General features: G+C 23.3%; 6 protein-coding genes across 6 annotated transcripts; 4 read left to right on the forward strand and 2 right to left on the reverse strand.

Annotated features, from left to right (window-relative positions):
* Positions 1-3: 3 nt before the first annotated feature.
* PCHAS_1336100 (telomere length and silencing protein 1, putative) lies at positions 4-633 on the forward strand (the record flags this gene model as incomplete). The annotated part of the gene is made up of 1 exon (XM_016799290.1): positions 4-633. One exon carries the CDS (start codon positions 4-6, stop codon positions 631-633), a length of 630 nt encoding a protein of 209 aa, XP_016654601.1.
* Positions 634-1,368: 735 nt separating this feature from the next.
* Positions 1,369-2,406, forward strand: PCHAS_1336200 (leucine-rich repeat protein; the record flags this gene model as incomplete). Its single annotated transcript, XM_016799291.1, has 3 exons — positions 1,369-1,440; positions 1,588-2,135; positions 2,283-2,406. 3 exons carry the CDS (start codon positions 1,369-1,371, stop codon positions 2,404-2,406), a joined length of 744 nt encoding a protein of 247 aa, XP_016654602.1.
* A 3,606-nt stretch (positions 2,407-6,012) lies between these two features.
* PCHAS_1336300 (zinc finger protein, putative) lies at positions 6,013-8,322 on the forward strand (the record flags this gene model as incomplete). The annotated part of the gene is made up of 1 exon (XM_737292.2): positions 6,013-8,322. One exon carries the CDS (start codon positions 6,013-6,015, stop codon positions 8,320-8,322), a length of 2,310 nt encoding a protein of 769 aa, XP_742385.2.
* Positions 8,323-9,031: 709 nt separating this feature from the next.
* Positions 9,032-10,349, reverse strand: PCHAS_1336400 (derlin-1, putative; the record flags this gene model as incomplete). Its single annotated transcript, XM_016799292.1, has 6 exons — positions 9,032-9,074; positions 9,209-9,361; positions 9,477-9,616; positions 9,734-9,827; positions 10,029-10,102; positions 10,197-10,349. 6 exons carry the CDS (start codon positions 10,347-10,349, stop codon positions 9,032-9,034), a joined length of 657 nt encoding a protein of 218 aa, XP_016654603.1.
* Positions 10,350-15,150: 4,801 nt separating this feature from the next.
* On the forward strand, positions 15,151-16,721 carry PCHAS_1336500 (eukaryotic initiation factor 4a, putative; the record flags this gene model as incomplete). The annotated part of the gene is made up of 3 exons (XM_016799293.1): positions 15,151-15,474; positions 15,693-16,544; positions 16,704-16,721. The coding sequence occupies 3 exons, from the start codon at positions 15,151-15,153 to the stop codon at positions 16,719-16,721; spliced, it is 1,194 nt and encodes a 397-aa protein (XP_016654604.1).
* Positions 16,722-18,030: 1,309 nt separating this feature from the next.
* PCHAS_1336600 (splicing factor U2AF large subunit, putative) lies at positions 18,031-20,145 on the reverse strand (the record flags this gene model as incomplete). The annotated part of the gene is made up of 1 exon (XM_737834.2): positions 18,031-20,145. One exon carries the CDS (start codon positions 20,143-20,145, stop codon positions 18,031-18,033), a length of 2,115 nt encoding a protein of 704 aa, XP_742927.2.
* Positions 20,146-20,165: the final 20 nt, after the last annotated feature.

Consider the following 20,165-nt stretch of genomic DNA (forward strand, 5'->3'; position numbering starts at 1 on the left):
ATTATGATAAAAAATAGAAAGATTAAAAATAGTAACAATAACTATAAACGAAGAACCCCAATAGAACAAGATGAGACATTGAAAGAAGCAGAGAATTGTAATAAAGATAAAAATGGGGATGAAGACAATAAATTATTAAAACTAAAGACATCAAAAAGTCTTAAAGAATTTCAAAATATGAGATTAAAAAAAAAAGGAATAAATGCTGATAACTTAATTGGTGAAAAAAAGGAATTAGAAAAAAGTGAAAAAAGTGATAAATTATTAGAAAAAAATTTTACAAAAAATTTAACAGAAAAAGAAATAGAAGAAGCACATATACAACTTTTTATACAAAATAATATGAAAGAATTTTATGAACAAATTGATAATAAAGAAGAAAATGATGAAGAAAAATTTGACGAAGAAAAAAAAGAAAATTATAATGATATCATTAAAAATTTATACAAATTACCCGACGATTTAAAAGTTAAAACATCCACAAATAATACACAAGAAAGATTGAACTGTTTCACAGGGATAAATGAAGTACCATTGCCATTGGAAATGAAATTAAAAAATATTGAAGAGACTGAAAAAATTAAAAGACAACTTTTAAAAAAGGCAAAATTTATGAATACGAAAACTAAGTAGCTATATCATTCTTTTATTATATTTTATTATTGTTTTTATATAATGTATTTGTGTATTAAACTTTACAATGATCACATATATGATATATGCCAATATATATATCATCTAAGTTGATAAATATTCCATTTATTTACTGAGGAATTATTTAACGAACAATTATTTTATTAGTGCAATACTTATTGGAAAAGGAAATATTTGCCCTTGAAATTGGAAAAAAATAATTCCACACAGGGCAAATTATTAAAGCTTAACAAAAAATATATTTATATATGCATAAAATTAATTATAGATTCAATTATTTACATATACTATTTTTTTATAAACATTTTTCTCATCTTTATGCCGCATAAAGAGACCCGACTTTCTTCTTTAAAAATTTTTTTTTGTCTTTTTTTGAGAAATATATATATTTTGCCTTATTAAGTTTTTATTTATTATAATGTATTATTATTTTAGTATTACATTATTTCAACTATATTTTCCCATTTCATGTTTTTGCTTTATTCTTATTAACATTTAAAGAAAGTATTTTGCACATTTATACCTGAATGATGCATAATTTTATTTTTATGTATAAGACTTATGTTTAATTAAAATTAAAAAAAAATTGTAAGCCTTCAAGGCAGAAAGGATATATCCCCACATATATTATTCATGCGTTTTATGTGTATATAGACACAAAAATATTATTGTGATTTTGTAAGAGCATATACATTCTTTTGAGGAATGGATCATATGAATACAATAGAATTAAGTTATAAGGACTACGGAAGTGTTTGTACATTTTCCCCAGACAATGACTCATTGGTAAATTAAAAATAAAAGATATAGGATTACGTATATTTTTGTCAATCGCCTATTTAGTACCCCCATACTTATCATTCCGTAATAACTCGTATATTTCTATTTTTCATATAAATGTTGCATTTCTTAATATTTTGTTTATGAGTAAAGAATGAAGAAAGCAGTGATGAGCTGAATATCTCAGAAAGGAAAAAAAATTTAAGTGATAACTTAAGTAAAGATGAAGATAATAAAGTAGAAAAATATATAAAATTAGAAAATACGAAAAAAATATGGGCAGGGACAAATGAAATAATTTTTTATAAAAAAAAAGATTTACTTGAATTAAACAAAATAATTTATAAATGTGATGATGATAAAGAAATTAATGTTTCTAGTAATTCAAAAGTTTTAAATTTAAATAATAATAATTTAACACATTTGGATTTTTTAAATGATCTATTAAATCATATATATAAAACAAAAAATTTAGAGTCATCAATTATTTATTCAAATATTATATCATTAGACATTTCATTTAATAAGTTGGAATTAATAAATAATGATATACTTATGTTAAATAATCTTCAAGTTTTATATCTACATTCTAATAAGATTGAAAATATTAGTGAAATACAAAAATTACAAGCCTTAACAAACTTAAAAAAATTAACATTGGAAAATAATCCCCTCGTTAATGTATTTAATAAGTTTTATAGGTTAAACATTCATATTGTGCAGCATACTGTGTAGCATACTGTGTAGCATATTTTATGTCTGCTTGTTATGAATTATATATGTATATATGTATACATGTTTGTATGCCCATGCAAATGGTTCTACATTCCTAATAAAATTATTTGTAGGTCATTCATAATTCATTATTTGCCCCAAATTAAATCTTTGGACTTTCAAGAAATTACAAAAATTGAGAAAAATAAAGCAGGGATTGGATTTAACATGCACAAATATAAATTTAATTTGGAATGATTTTTGTTTAATTCATCTGATATATAATTTATTTTACTTTCCCATTTTTTATGCCTAACTCGTTTCTCCTCCTTTTAATGTGTCTTATTGGGATTTTCTAATAATCCAATTATTTATTATTTTTTTAAATATGAACAAAAACTATTATAACCTGCATTTATAAGAAACAAATGCACACCCTTAAACCCTATTGTATTATATGAAACCCCCATAATAAATCTCTTTTAAGATATATCATATATAACTACTTTATAGTATATAATATATGACTAAAATGGTTATTGTTGTAATAAGCTATAGCATATTCCATATTAATTCTTGTTAAATTTTTCATTTCAAAATATGTCAAAAATATACAACTATATCATGCTCTATATCATAGCATTTTTAACGTCATTTCAAAATAAAAAATTTCCTTTTATTTTTTCCCATACCCACACATATATGAATAATGTACATAATGAGCATTTTCATGTTTATGAAAAAATACTTGGATATTTTTCAAACAAATTTATGTGTATGCCTAATAAAATTTGGTTTAATATTTTTTTATGGATTATATAATTATTTCAATAAAAAAATATTTTAACCCCACATTAATAAAATATTAGTGAATATCATTTTATACATGAAATAAATTTATAGACAATTTCCGCAGTGTCAGTTTGTGAAATTTAATTACTTTATTTTATGTGTTTTATATTTTTTAAAGAGTTCAATTTACCCAAATATATAATTCATACGTGTTTGAAACTTTCAAAAATATTCATGGTTTTAATTTTTAACAATAATTTAAATTTTAACAATAGAATATCATTTTTATTTTATATTTTTATGAAAAAATGAACTTAATTTGGTTAACTTTTATGTGCATGCATATGTACGCTTATTCATTTCACAGTTGGATAGTATGAATATAATATTATTATACTTTAAGTGTATACCTATATTTTTTCATATTTTTCATACTTTTTAAATAATAAAAAAATGAAGAATAACTATTGGAATAAAATACCGCTTTTTGTACATAAATATTACATTTTTGTCCTTTTTGATTGAAGTTATATACACATGTATATAAAACAGCCCTATCAGTAAAAAAAAAAGTTTGGAACATCCCCAAAGTATATACAACATATAAATATATCACAATTCAATAATAAACTTTATAAAAATAAGTTAAATCATATCATATAAATGTATACAATAATAAACCATCTACATACATATAATTTTGCAAAGTATGAATGAGCCATATTTTTATAATAATTTCAAATAAAAAAAATTCGATGGTCCATAATTATACACATATATATGTATGTGTAATTATTTGTTAGCTTATAAAATATTACAACCTGTCTTTTTTTTTTTTACACACGAAATAATACAAGTGTTTAATCATAAATATTGTTTACATTTAAAGGATTTTATAATTTCTTTATACATATAAATAATTTGTACAATTTTTTTCATATTATGAAAATTTCCAAATTTTTAGTGAATAAAACTTTTTCTTTATTTTTTTTATTATAAAAAAAAAATTAATAAATATGTAAACGGATTTTCTATTTCTAAAATATACACTTGTACTAATTTTTAAGTTAACTTATTCGATTTATTTTATTTTATTTTAATTAATTTTATGTGTATATATTATATAATTGTGATAATTTTTTTATTTTCCACAATTTCTATAATTTACATTAAATTATATAATAAATAATATTCACAACATTTATGCACTATAGCAGGATGTTGTTTTTTTTTTATTTTATTTATTATGAAATGCACATTTTTTTTTTTTTACAACGTCGTCTAAATAAATAAATATGCATATATCTTTTTTTGATTCGTTCTTGCTTTTACTATATTTTGTAGTACAAATTATTTTATGTTGTATAGACAAATTAAAAAATACATAATTTTTTTTTTTTTAACAATTTTAGATTTAGCACGCATTTTTTGTGTTACATATATACAATATATTGGAAAGTAAATAGTGTGTTAATATATTATTTGGAAAATTTTTTTTTTTATAATGTAGAATGTTTCTATATGTTTTAATTTATATTGTATAAAATAGAATCTATTACATGTTTAATATTTATACACACTTTTATATATTATAAAAATTTTGTCTAATAATATGTTAACTATTCAAAATGTTTTATAAGATTAGTAGTACATAAATTTAATAAATATTTATATTTTTAAATGAAATTTCAATTTAGTTAATCTTTATATTGAATTCTTGTTCATCTACGTTTGTAACTATTCATTTTAAAAAATGTTTTTTTTTGGAACATAAAAAAAAAGCAATTAAACATGTTTTGTTCAAAACGAAAACCATATTTTGATTTACTTTGTTAGTATCACATTTTAAATCTTTTTTAAGTAAATAAATTGTATATAATAGAAATCAAGAATTTATTTATAATAGAATATATTTTTAAAATTTGTTAATGCATTAATTTGTTAGCAATTCAGCATTTAGTGCTATATTTAGAAAACCTTTAACAATATATATATATAGAAAAATGCTATATAATATTTTTATCATTTTTTGTATGAATATACTAATAATAACTTTTTAATTTCTTTAAATTTCATAAATTAAATGGTTTTGCATCTATATATATGCACACATTTATAACATATACATTTGTAATAATATACAATGGTTATATGAACACCATTGTTTTATGGAATTCTACATTTTTAGTTACACTTTTAAAATGTTGTTTGCATATATATGTATATAAAAATTAGCTGTTTTGGATTTTTTTCGTTGTCTTATTCTTTTATTTTTATTCTCGTTTTGTTATTTGTACACGATGCTTTTTAATTTGTGATTTGTCTTTTTTAATTTATTGATTTTTCTTCTTACTTATCTTATTTTTTAATTTGATCTTTAATATTTTAATCATAATAATATATATAATAGGAATAATAAAAATTTGCTTATTTGCTTTGTCTATCTCACTACTGCATTTTTTTGTCTTATTTAGTTTATTGTTTTTTAATTTGCTTTGTAATTTGTTTGGTCTGTTTATATTTAATTCGTTCTTTTGTATTTTAATTATTTATAGAATAAAATCGCTCCAAAAAGGTAAACGATATTTACCACGTATGTATGTCCATTTTTTGTGTATAATAAATTTGTGGATCGGCATACTTCAGCTGTTTTATTTCATTTTATTTTCGTATTAATGGATATTTTCATAATAGATTTTTAATATACACATTTGTTTGTTTAACTATTTAGTTTATTTTTTATATTTTTAATTATTGTATTTGTTGTGCTTCTTTTATTAGGCATATTATAGTGTATAATTTAGTTAAGTGATTATTTTTTTCTTTATATAAAAAATAAGACCATATTTCTATACGTAAATATTGTTATACATCCTATTTATGAATTCCTTTTTCCAAGTGTTAATAAAAAATATACTATAATTCATAATTTTTCTGTAAAAAGTTGTTTTTTTTTCTTTTCTTGTCTTCTCTTTTACTTTTTGTTACCTATTGTAAGTGTAAAAAAAATATATACTACATATTGTTGTACTTGTTGAATTTGTAATTTTTATAGTTTGTTTAACAACAAAAATGGTATATGCTACTTTATTAAGCGAAGAAGATCTCAGCAGGTTTAGAACAAAACAATGTAAGCGATTACTAAATGGAGGATGCAATTTTGGATTAGATAGATGCCAGTATAGTCATAATGAATTTTGGAATAGAAGATGCCCATTCTATTTAAGTGATTCATCATTTATTCGTTATATAACAGTTATGTGCCCAAATATTGAAACCAAAAGTGATGGATCTATAAATAGTGTATGTTTAAGAGGAGGAGAATGCCCTTTTGCTCATTCAACAGAAGAAATATTATATCATCCGTTATTTTATAAAACAAAAAGATGTGAAGATTACAAAAAAGGGTCATGTAACACTTACTATTGTCCTTATGTTCATGGATTAGCTGAAACAAGAGTCCCCGGAACTTACAAATTGCCTTTCACAAATGGTATTGATATACCTAATATTCCAAATGTAATAATTGTAGATAAAATTGATATAAGTAACAAGAATAATAATTTGGCACATAATAACAAATATGGAAAACACACCTATACTGCTAACAAAGCTGATTCGCATTTTGATACTCGAAGTAAAAACAATAGCGGAACAAACGGATATGCAAATGATTCATATTATCAAAAAAAGTTGGATTGTGAAACAACTAGTGCTTTTTCAACTATTGACAGTATTTTTGACAAAAATGATGTTTTTAAAAATACTTGTGATAAGATAGAAATGGGAGAGATGAATGAAAATAATTTAGTAAAATATTCTAAAGATGATATAAATTTTAATATGTTTCTAGAAAAAAATAATTTTGAAAAAACAAATGGGTCGATTAATGGAAATAACAATTATGGTACCACAATTTCTAATGAAGCATGTCCTACGAATTTTTGCAAAAATAGTAATTCAGAAATGAATATAAAATTTTCAAATTGCAATATTAAAGACAATAATATGCATTGGTATAAAAATAATAATAAATATTCAAGTATAAACTCAGATAATTTGAACGAATTTATACCTGGAAAAAATTCATATATTCATGGGTCTCAAAACTATCTTTCTTATTCTGCTATGAATGTTAATGATAGTTTTAACACACATAATAATAATGGCAGTTTTCATGAAAAATTAAATAGCGATGATAGAAGTATTTCTTCAAAATATACTCAAAATGCTCATAAAATGAATAATAATTATAATATGGAAAAACATAAACAAAATTATTCTATCTGCAGTACTACTACCCATGAAATTTGTTTTAATGAACACGAGGGAACCAGTAATGAACTTATTGATGGTGATGAGGAATATATGGAAACTGAAGACAATTTAAATGAATTCATTTTTAAAAATAAAAATATGGATAAATTATTAAACAATGAAAGAAATAATAGTTCAGGAATTGATATAAGAGATGCCAATATCAGCTGCAATACATTTGAATCGATTAAAGGGGGTAATATTGATAATAGTGATAATTGTGGTGAAAATAATGAATTGAGTTTATTAGAAGTTATTAAATATTTGAAAATATTATATGAAAAAATTTCAAAAGGAAATGTTGCTTTTACACATGAACAATGGGGTAGTGTTGCACAAATAACATATGACATAATTGGTATAATTGAATTTAATAAAGCCATAAAAATTAAGAATTTACAAACCGATTTAAAGACAACCACATATAATGATATAAATAAAGCACATATATTTGAAACATCTAAAAATTTTACTATCAATAAAAATGCTAATATAAAGGGGGAACAAATTGAAGAACATCAATATGGTGGTGCTAAAAATATCCAAATAAATGAAAACGAAAAAAACAGAAATGCAAAATTAGGAATAAATGGACGAACAATAATAGAAGAAATAGAAATGATAAATAAACAAAATAATTCTAATGATAACATTGTAAACACTAATAATAGTGAACATAATGTGTCTTTGGAAAATGAGATAAATAATGTAGCATCAAATGATTCGATGATGAATACTGTCACTATGAATATGCTAAATTTTTCTGTAGATAATTCTGATGGAATTGATGATAAAAATAAGATTGCTCATCAATACAAGGATACCAAAACAAAGCAAGACAATTTTAATGACAATCTAAATTTAGATTTACTAAATGTTAGAGATCACGTTAAAACAAATTTTGGAGATTTGAATAATGATCAAAATGCTTTAAAAGATGCCCATTTTTTGGATTATTACAATTTTAATCCAAATAGTATAAATTTTGGAGACGAAAAGGATATCTCGGAAAAAATATCTCCACAACAACCCCTTGTTTCCTTCTTCGCATTTTTATCAGAGTAATAATTTAAAGTAATATGTTGTATAATGAGCAGAAATAGAAAGTATAAATATAAATTTATTCACATTCTTATTTTATTATTATTTTTTTTTATCGTATGTACATATACTTCTTTTCTAGTGGTGTTTTTTTAATGAATATGCTTTTATAATATTTAAAAGACTGTTTTTTTTTAAATAAATTTTGAATGTTACAAATAATGGAAAAGTTTCATAATATAATACATATTAATATGTCTTTATTTTTATAACCAAAATAGTTAATTGAAAAAAATAAAATAAATGCATAAACACACAAAAAAAAATTATAAAATGAATGAAAATTAAGAGCATTTGTTCAAAGATGAGCAATGCAAAAATGCATACTACACATGATTATATAATCGATCATGAGGTACGATGAAATATATAATACATAACAAATTTCGTTTCTGTTTTTAAGTGACTTTAATATTTTTTTTCTCTAATACAAACACATAGAAATGCCTGCGAATATTTTAAAATATATTGCATACAAAACTAAACATTTTAATTCCACATAAAAGTATTAATACTTAACGTGTAAACAAAATAAAAAAGGGGAGAGATAGCGAGAAAAAGATAATCGTAAGTGTGAAAAAAATAATATAATATATCCTTCGAAAATTATATTAATTTTTTAAACAAAAAAAAACTGATAATGAGGTATGATCAAACGGATTATTAGCAAAAACTATGCTGTTCTATGTCCTTCTTCTTGTCTTAACATCCATTTCCTTGGGTGAACAAAAAAAATAAAAAGAATATAAAATTAATAAAATTGGTATATATATATAGGTAGAAATATATAATTAACACCTCACGAAATGTACAATGTTTGTGCTTTGTTTTTTAATTTATATATACTAACAGGAGATAAGGAGTCTTAAAAATTTGCGTGTTTTTTGCGATGGGCATAAGGGGAAAAACGCTAGTAAAAAAGAAATAAATGTGCCCAACTAATATTCCAAAAAAGTTATCATTTGAATTGTAATCCACGATAAGAGATAAGATTGTCAAAACCCTGCCCAATGAAAAATAATAATTAAACAAATGAATGAGTTGGTAAAGAAAGATTCATGAAAAATACATAGCTTGTATAAAAAAAAAATCATTGATCCTTAAAAATAATGAATTACCATGGAAGATAAGAAGCTTTTATCGTAAAGAAGAATATCGTCAACCTTGTAGAAGAATTGTTCTTGCTCCACACATACGTAATCACGTTTATAATACAACTGCTATAGAAGTATATTCCTCCGAATATGTATGAAACCATCTTAAAAAAAAAAATAAATAAATAACCATGTATATGACGTCATTAACCAAAGTTGTGATCTGGATTACTCTCATTTCATCGTAAATATAGAAATGTATACAAATTATATATCCATACCAATAGCATGAAGCATGACACTATTATCATCCACAAAAAGTCAGCTGAGTTATTTCTAAATGTCACATCTTCAAGGGAACTACAATAATATATTCTGATAAATCGTCCAAAAAATTATTATTTATTACATTTTAATATAAAAACAATAGTATAGCAGTACAAGTAGAATATATAAACAATTTCAAATTGTATAGATATGCTTGTGTATTTGGTTAACATGCTATATCTATATGCATGAAATTGTAATGGTGACAAAGAAAGCATGTTGTTCATAATTTTCCATTTTAATACTTACAATACATAGATATCCCAAAAAAAGTGTAGTCCAAAAGACCCAAAGTACAAAAAGCAGGTAATTAATCTCCAATACTGTAAAAAGGTTGTAATAAAAGACAATAAAAATAAATGAAAATAAAAAAACAAAAATGTTTAAAGAATAATGTATAATGTAAAATGACATTACCTGATGTTCGTTCAATACTAAGTTCCAATTCAAATACAAACTTAATGGTGATATTATATCAAGAGAACATAAAACCATCAAAATTGAAGAAAGAATAAGATACACTCGAGTTATTAACGGAATGTTACTTAATAGCTCACCGAGTTGGACCATTTTTTCTTCTTCCTTCTTTCCCTTTTTTATTATTATATGTTTGTTTTTATTTATATATTTTTTTATATTCGTTCTTTTTTCTTTTGAATATTTTTATAATGAAAAAATTTAGTTTCTTTCAACTTTATGAACACATAAGCATTCACAAGTTTCCTTCAAAAAATACATCATTTCGTCTGACCATAAATATATGCATAAATGTAATAATGCATTATATATACATGTATGTGCTACATGCTTTTCAAGCAATACAACTATTTTAACATATTAGTTTTATTTAAGCTCGTTTTAAGGAAACAAACGATAGTTATATATTAAATGTATAAGTTTTATATAAATTTCAAGGGGTTAATAAAAAAAAAAAAATATTATAAAATAAGTTAGCTCTTTATGGTATTTGTTCCAAATTTTTTTTTTAATTTCTCTTTTTTCATAATATATTTACTTAATAATTGTTAATCTTGGCAATTTTTCAGTAATAATTATTTATGTATGCATTAAGGTACATTATGCGTATTTATTTATATATATGATAAACACCTTTTTTATTATATTATTTTATTATTTATTTCATTTGTTCCCAAACCCGATTTAGTATACAAGCCATTTTTACTCAGTAAAAATTTGTATTTTCCCAATTTTTTTTTTTTTTCATCTGTATATTTTCCTTATATATTTAATTATATGTGTATGGATGGCCATTCCCTATATTCCCCTTATTGTTTAATTTTGGTCCTTTATATTTGTAATTATTATTATATGTATACTATTTTTTTACAATTTATGCTTGTGTAAATTTTTAAAATATCAAGATAATAAACAACGCTAATATAGTTAAAAGATTAGAAGTTTTTGATAGTACCTAAGTATAAATATATATATTATGTTCCCTTTTATGCATAATCCATTTATCGTCACATACGAAGATGCTTTATATTTCTTTATTTTTTTGTCAAACATAAGTATTTAAAATCACACACATACGGTACATGTATTTATTTATATAATATTATAGGAGAAACATATATGGGGAAAAGATACTGTGGCATTTTTTTTATGTTGAGAAGGAAACCCTTTATATTTCATTTCTGTTGAAAGGGTATACCTTAGGTTATCTTTATACATGTTTGTATATATTTAATATATATATAAATGATTACGAATTATTTGATTTGAGATACCCCTCAAAATAAATAAAATAATTATAATGATAGTGATAGTGATAGGTGAATAGCCCTTTTCAATGTAATCGTTCTCAATTGTTATACCAATATACCATATACCATAAATTTGATTTTAACGATAATTTTTCAAAAGGATATATTATATCACTAAGCAAAGTGCTCATATATAAATATACCCTATTCTTATTTTTTAATAGCTTGCCACTTACTATATATTAGTAAGAACTTTTTCTCTTTATTTAGGTTTGTTAACATTCACAAGGGCAATTCCATTTTTCTGTCTTTTTTTTTCATTTTGCGAACTAAAATTAAAAGTTTGACATTCTTGATATATGTATACAAAATTTAATGAATATAAATATTTTTATTATTCTTTTTATTTTATAAATCTTTTTAATATTTACAAGTTAAAAAGTAAAATTTTTTTGTTTAATTTTTGGCATGTATATTATTGGGAGGATTATCTTTCTCTCTTTTCCTTTTTTCATTAAAAATGCTGAAGAAATTTATTAAAATTAACATGAAATGAAATGCTTATATGTATGAATTTAAGCAAAATGGTGAAATACCCTTTGTAGAAAATCTTAATATTAGAGTATGCAATAATACATGGAAAAAATGGCACACACACAAAATAAATAATGCAAGGTAAAGCATTTTGTATTATGATTGTGACCCATGTGATAATAATAATAATGAGGGAAAGAGTTATTTAAATATATTTTTTTAAAATATTAAATTATCTATATATGGACAAATCAAATGAGATATTGACATTTTAAAGAAAAGACATGCTTAGTTCCAACTCATTGGGATACGATAAAAGTGTGTTTATAAAATATGCCATCAAAAGTTCCATTAAATGGGAAAAGAGGCGTAAAAGTTATAACGATAAATTATTTGATCATTGCATTTTTTAAGTAAATGTAATGAAAAATTGCAAAAATGGCACAACCAATTACTATTTTTATCTTTATTTCAAACCAGATTATTATTTGTGATTATAACTTATTATTTTAGTTGAGATAATAGTTACGAGATATATATATTGACAATTTTACTTGCCATACATTTAATACAGCCTTTTTTTTCACCAAAAAATGAATTACAAATCAAGATAAACAAAAATTACGTGAAAATTTATGTCTTTTTTTGACATTGTAAATGGGGAAGCATTCTAATATAGTTAAGAAAGAGTTGCATAAACTAACAAATAAGTAAGTATTATGTCGGTGTATTTCTTTATAGTTTTTTTGTCATTATACTAGCATTAACCCCAATTCATTTAAGTAACTCAATTTGTAGTAATTTACGATAAGGCATAAATAAAAATATACATACACAATTTGTATAACATTATAACCCTAAAATATAGGCAATGCATTTCCTCTTACATTTGCAACTGTTCTATATATATAAGCATAAACTTATTTATGCATTGGAGTATTTATATACAAATAGCTTTGTATCATTTATTTTATTTTTTTCAATGGTACCACAAAATATGCATATTGTTTTTAATAATATTATTATAAAAGGGAAGATATGAAAAAGCTATTTTCACATTTTAAATGGTAAAAAATCATATGCATATAATATATCTATATTTAATACCTTATGGAAAATAACATATAATATGTTATCCATTGGATTTATAGCCCCTATCATTACGTATGCAAATATAGCTTGAAACAAAACACCAAAAAAACACACTCTTTTGTTTTCGCTATTTTTTTTTCGTTGTATAGCCAAATATATATTTATTTTTTTTCATTTAATAAGTTGACATAAAAATATATTTAAATTACTGCTAATAAAAATGGGTGAGGGAAAAAATATTAAAAAGTATGTAAAAATAAAATAGAGCTTACATACACTGTATTAATTTATTCATAGTAAAATTTATGCATAAAAAGTATAAATATTTATTATACATATATATATACATAAAAAATATGCACGTATTATTCAGCATCATTATAGTGGGTTGGGTTATGGATTTTTTTTTGCTATACATATTTTTAATAACAATTTTTATTTACTATTGTTTTAGCGATATGGCAATATGCATATATAGTTAATTTTTCTTTGCTGTTTTTTTAAGTATCTTTACAAAAAATATACAGTTCCACTACGTATATAAATGTTTATAAATTATTATATGTGCATATGTATATATACTACTGTTGGCACCCACTGATATTATATAGGTAGTATATAAGGGTTAAAAAAAACGTGTTTTTTTTTATTATGTTCACATTAAAAGGTATATATAAAATTATAAATTTTTTAATAAAAAAGCAATATTTTAATAATAAAAGCATTGATCATATGTTCATATCCATCATGAATAATTAATCAAAAATTGCCAAATTATTTTTATATATAATGAATATATAGGGTATATAGGATTATACAATTTTAAGATCCAATTATACATATATGCAAAATGCATATTTAATATTTGTAAAAATATAAACATATTTTATAAAAAATATAAAAATATATTATTTTTATGCTGAACAAATTATACCCTATATGCATACATAACGCTCCAATTTTAATTAGTTTTACAATAAATTTATATATATTATAGAAAATAACATCATAAAAATATTAATATCCACCCTTACATATATATATAATAGTGTATTATTAGAATATAAATATATAATGATATATTTATTTTTAAATATTATAATAAATTTTTACAAATTCATATAGGCTTATTATTTAATTAATATTATTTTTTCATACATTGTCACTATAATTATTTATTTACAGAATCACATATTTATAATTAATTATATTACAATAATTTAAATATATATAAATTCATATTTTTACATTTAAAAAAATTAATTGAAAATTATATTCGAATATTTTAATTCAAATATTTGAAAAACGATTATATTTATTTTAACAAACTTTCTTACAAATCATTAATTCAAAAAGGTTATATATCTCCCAAGTAAGTAAATAGATGTTTTATAATACATAAATTATGCTAAGTAAATAATAAGGCCATATATATAATATAATGTAATATAATATATACTTGTTTATTTATTATACCTACAATGCTTTTTTATTTGTTTATTTAGTATACCTACAATACATATTTTATTTGTTTATTTATTATGTGTATCCTATCTTACATACATATATATAATTATATCCATATATTATTTATATGAATATACATAAGTAGCTCATATATATAATGTATATATTTATGCGAACAATAGCAGTTATATGTTCTTGAACATTTTAGTTTAGCATATAAATTGTTATATATACTATATATATGTAACAATTACATTAATTTCTTAGCTTTATATGTATAAGCTATTCCGGCAAGCTTGTTATGCATATACGTATTGCCAACATAGCTATTTATTTTTGGCCCTATATGTTTTTTGTTTTGTACCTACTTTGAACAATATTTATATATATATAATTTTTATACATCGTGTTTTTCTGTGTGCTTTGGCCTTATTTGCATACATATGTATAGCACACAATTATGCATTATGTACATATCTATACATATCCATATGTATACTTATATATTAATTTTTATAACGTTTAATTTTTTATTTATAGATTGAGTAAAAATGAGTACAAAAGACGAAAAATTTAATGAAAATGACATTGAAGGAAATACAGAAGAAATTGTAGATACATTTGATGCTTTAGGATTAAATGAAAAACTATTAAGAGGTATATATTCTTATGGTTTTGAAAAGCCTTCAGCAATTCAACAAAGAGGTATCAAGCCAATTTTAAAAGGTTACGATACTATTGGTCAAGCTCAATCTGGAACAGGAAAAACTGCTACTTTTGTTATATCATCTTTGCAATTAATTAATTATGATTATGTTGCTTGTCAAGCTTTAATTTTGGCCCCAACTCGTGAGTTAGCTCAACAAATTCAAAAGGTAGGAAAAAAAATTAACATTTCAAATGAATGAAGCACACAACTTTTTTAGTGTGTGCATTTGTATACTATGCAATTTTACGAATGCTCTTACATTAATAATTAATGTAACATTCATATCCCTATATAATTGTATATGAATACGTCCAATACATTTTTTGTATGTTCCCATTGTATACATGATAAACTTTGCCAACTCTGGCTCTCCATTGCTTATAGGTCGTTTTAGCTTTAGGTGACTACTTAAAAGTCAAGTGCCATGCATGTGTAGGAGGTACTGTTGTAAGAGAAGATATCGATAAGCTTAAACAAGGAGTACATATGGTTGTAGGTACCCCTGGTAGAGTATACGATATGATTGATAAGAGGCACTTAGGCGTCGATAGATTAAAGTTATTTATATTAGATGAAGCTGATGAAATGTTATCAAGAGGATTTAAAGCACAAATATATGAAGTCTTTAAAAAATTAGTTCCAGATATTCAAGTTGCTTTATTCTCTGCTACTATGCCACAAGAAATCTTAGAATTAACAACAAGATTTATGAGAGACCCTAAAACAATTTTAGTTAAAAAAGATGAATTAACATTAGAAGGTATTAGACAATTTTATGTAGCTGTAGAAAAGGAAGAATGGAAATTAGATACCTTGTGTGATTTATATGAAACATTAACAATCACTCAATCTATTATTTACTGTAACACAAGAAAAAAGGTCGACATTTTAACCCAAGAAATGCACAATCGTTTATTCACTGTTTCATGCATGCATGGTGATATGGATCAAAAAGACAGAGATTTAATTATGAGAGAATTTAGGTCTGGATCAACAAGAGTGTTGGTTACTACAGATTTATTAGCAAGAGGTATTGATGTGCAACAAGTATCTTTAGTTATCAATTATGACTTGCCATGCTCACCAGATACCTATATTCACAGAATTGGTCGTTCTGGTCGTTTTGGACGTAAGGGTGTTGCTATAAACTTTGTTACTAATGATGATAAGGAAAAGGATAAATTGAAGAAAATCGAATCATACTATAGTACTCAAATTGAAGAAATGCCTTTAGAAGTAATTAAAAAATATATTATATTAAATTATTCATATTTATGTAGCATTGCAACTATGTTAAAAATATGGTTGCTTAAAACTACATTTATTTTAAATGCATATATTGCTTATTCTTTTGGCCCCATCATATAATTTCCTCTTCCCTTTTTTTATTTTCAGGTTGCGGACTATTTGTAATTTTTTTTTTTTTTTTTTTTTTTTTTATTATAATTTTCAACGAAATACCAATCGGATTATTGTGCCATATAAGTGTGTTATTATTTTCCAAGAATATATATATTACAATGTCATATTATTTTAAAAAAAATAAAATAATATCCCATGTATATATAGGCGTCTTGAACAACAGAACAATTTTATTACCCCTCAACATATGCATATATATGTGTATATATATATTTATGTAATATTAAGTATACATATGCATGAATGTATGAAAATATATATGTTTTATGTATAAATGAGCACATAAGGGAAACACATTTTTATTTATTTATTATATTTTCCTACATACAAAAATATATTTAATATTTTTAATTTGTTACACACTATCATCTTTGAATTAACTTTCATACAAGTATATAATATATATACATTTACTTTAAAGTTTTATTTATTATTTTTATTATTTTTATTATAATTATTTTTTTTTAAAAAAAAGAATAAATTAAAAACATATTTTACGTTGTATTAAAACAAGAAAAAAAGAAACTTCCCGTACCTTTTGAATATAATAATACGTTTTGATTCACACTATGCGAATATCAAATATGTTTATTTATGTGGTTCGTAAAATTTCCGTGATAGGTATATGGAAGATATAACATCGGTAGGCTATAGGTTATAAATAAATATATACATTGATATAAAAATGTGTAAGCAATTTATCTTTTTCCTTTTTTACTGTTGTATATACATTGCACTTAAAATGGTAATGCTTAATATGTTTTATAATATGAATGTTGATTTATTAAAAAAGTCATGATATTTGAGCAAAAAAAAGAAAACATAACTAAAAAAAATGAATGGGATACTATTTCTAAATATTATATAATACCGATATTTTTCTTATTTGTGATGATTTTCCTATTTTTTTATTTTCTTTTTAAAGCCAATAATATTTTATTTTAAATTATGGCATTCGTGCTAAAGGGGTGTAAAGAGACGAAAAAACAAAATGATTATATTATTTATTTTATTCATTCTTGTGTGCATATTGAGAAGAATAGAAATGCACCGAGAAGAAACTTTGGCTCGACAAATTCAGATATCATTTAAGACATAAGTTGGTATACTCTTATGAAATTTGTTGAATTGTTTATATACATATATAGTTAGTGTATATATATACAATTTTTAGATAAAAAAAAACATATAAAACCATGAAAAAAAATATATAAAGTTATACATATGAACGCATATCCGTAAATAGATAAATATATAATGATATAATTCGAATATGCATATAATTTTGAACAAATGAATCTTATGATAAAACATATTTTCCCTCCAAAAATTTATCTTCCGAATAGAAAGAAGCACAAACCACTCTTTTTTCAAATAGTCGGCCATTAAACATATATTGAGCTTTTCTTGCAGCTGTTTCGTCGGCATAATGAAGAAATATTTTTCCTACTCCTTCAGTATAAGATAAATCGATGTTAGGCTTTGGGATTACAATACTTTGTAAAGTTCCGTATTTTTCAGCTTCTTCTTTTACATCTTTTAATATTTCTTCATATTGACTATTAATAATTAAGTCTTCTTGAAATACAGCATTAGTTAGCTGAATTACTCGTGATGACTTTTCTCCAATTTTTCTGGACGCTTGAATTTGTAAACCTATTATTGAATTACTTAAAATTTTTTGAGAAATAGAATTTGGTAATAGTGAAACAGGAACGTCTACATTATTAGCTAAAGCTATATTATTTGGATTGGGAATATTATTTGGATTTTTATTAAAAGTCGCTTTTTTAACATTAAGAATGTTTTTTCCACAAACAAAACCATTTAAAGCATGTATAGCAACTTGTGTGCAACTACTATCTTCATACTCAAAAAAACCATAACCTTTATTTAATCCTGTATTTAGATCTTTAATAATATTAAATCCTTTTAATTTTCCAAATTGTCCTAATAGGTCCATTATTTGATCATCTTTTAAATCATGTGGTAAATTTTGTATGTATAATTTATTATCGTCATCTCCTGTACTTCTTACTGGTGCTATTTTAGGCGGTTTAAAACTTTCAAGTAATCCCATATCAATATCTGGGAATACAACTGTTAAAGCTGGGTCCCCTTCAGGAGGGGGCATATAATCATGGGGTCTATTTATTCGCAAGCAATAATTATTATATGACATAGAGTCTAATTTTAAGCTTAGCCATGTAATATCCATTGTTCTAAATTCGAGAAAACAGAATCTAGAATCTGGATTAAATATTTCACATTTTACTACTGGTAATAATTGGACATCTCCAATTTTTACCTCTAGGCTTGAGCCTTTTATTATTGAAGATAAAGTATTGTTAAAAAATTCTACTATTTCTTCTTGCTTAGAATTAGGAGGTAAATTACCTATATATAATTTCCTCTGTTTTTTATCTCCTTCTAATTCATATGGATTTCTACCTAACTGAGGCATTTTATTACCCGGCAATAAATTCCCATTTAAACTTAAACGCTGATATTGTAACACGCCACTTAAATTATTACTATCTATTAACATATTATTAGCTAGTAAACTTTCATCAACTGTATCCCATTTGGATTTTTTTCTTTTAGGTTTTATTTCTTTATTTTCTTTTTTACTATCTTCTTCGGACATTGATATATCATTTTTATCACGTGCATTTTTTTTTCTCTCTCTTGTACTATCATCAGAATAATTCTTATCACTATTATCCCACGAACTTTTATATTTTTTACTTTTTTTTGACTTATAATGATGTCGTTCATCATCACTATCACTTCTACTATCATCTTTACTTCTTTTATATCTACTTCTGCCTCTGCTTCTATCTCGGCTTCTATTCCTACTTCTTTCTTTGCTTCTATTTCTACTTCTTTCTTTGCTTCTATTTCTGCTTCTTTCTCTGCTTCTATTTCTGCTTCGTTCTTTGCTTCTATGTCTTCTCCTTCTTTCTAGACTTTTATCTCTTCTCCTTTCTTTACTTCTTCTTCTTCTTTTGGAAGAATGTGTTTCATCATCACTACTTGGCAACTCTTTGTGCCTTCTTCTATCTTTATCATTGTCTCTGCTTCTTTCCTTGTCCTTATTCCGGCCCCTACTTATATCCTTATCACTTCCCTTATCTTTATCATCATTTTCTTTCTCATTTTTAAATTCACTTGATCGTAATTTTTCTTTAATAATTTTCATTTTTTCCTGAAAGTCCATATTTGTTTTTTTATTATCACTATTGCTATGCTTAGCATCATCATTTAATTTATTATCAGATTTATTTAGGCTTCCTTCATGTTCGCCATTGTTAGTATTATCATTTTTATTGTTTAGTTCTGTTGAATTGCTATCATCTTCATCTTTGTTTTCATTTGATTTACTATTAAAATAGCTACCTACTTTTCTAAACATATTTTTACACGAGTGATATG

Source organism: Plasmodium chabaudi (genome assembly GCF_900002335.3).
Source record: "Plasmodium chabaudi chabaudi strain AS genome assembly, chromosome: 13".
Lineage (NCBI taxonomy): Eukaryota > Apicomplexa > Aconoidasida > Haemosporida > Plasmodiidae > Plasmodium > Plasmodium chabaudi.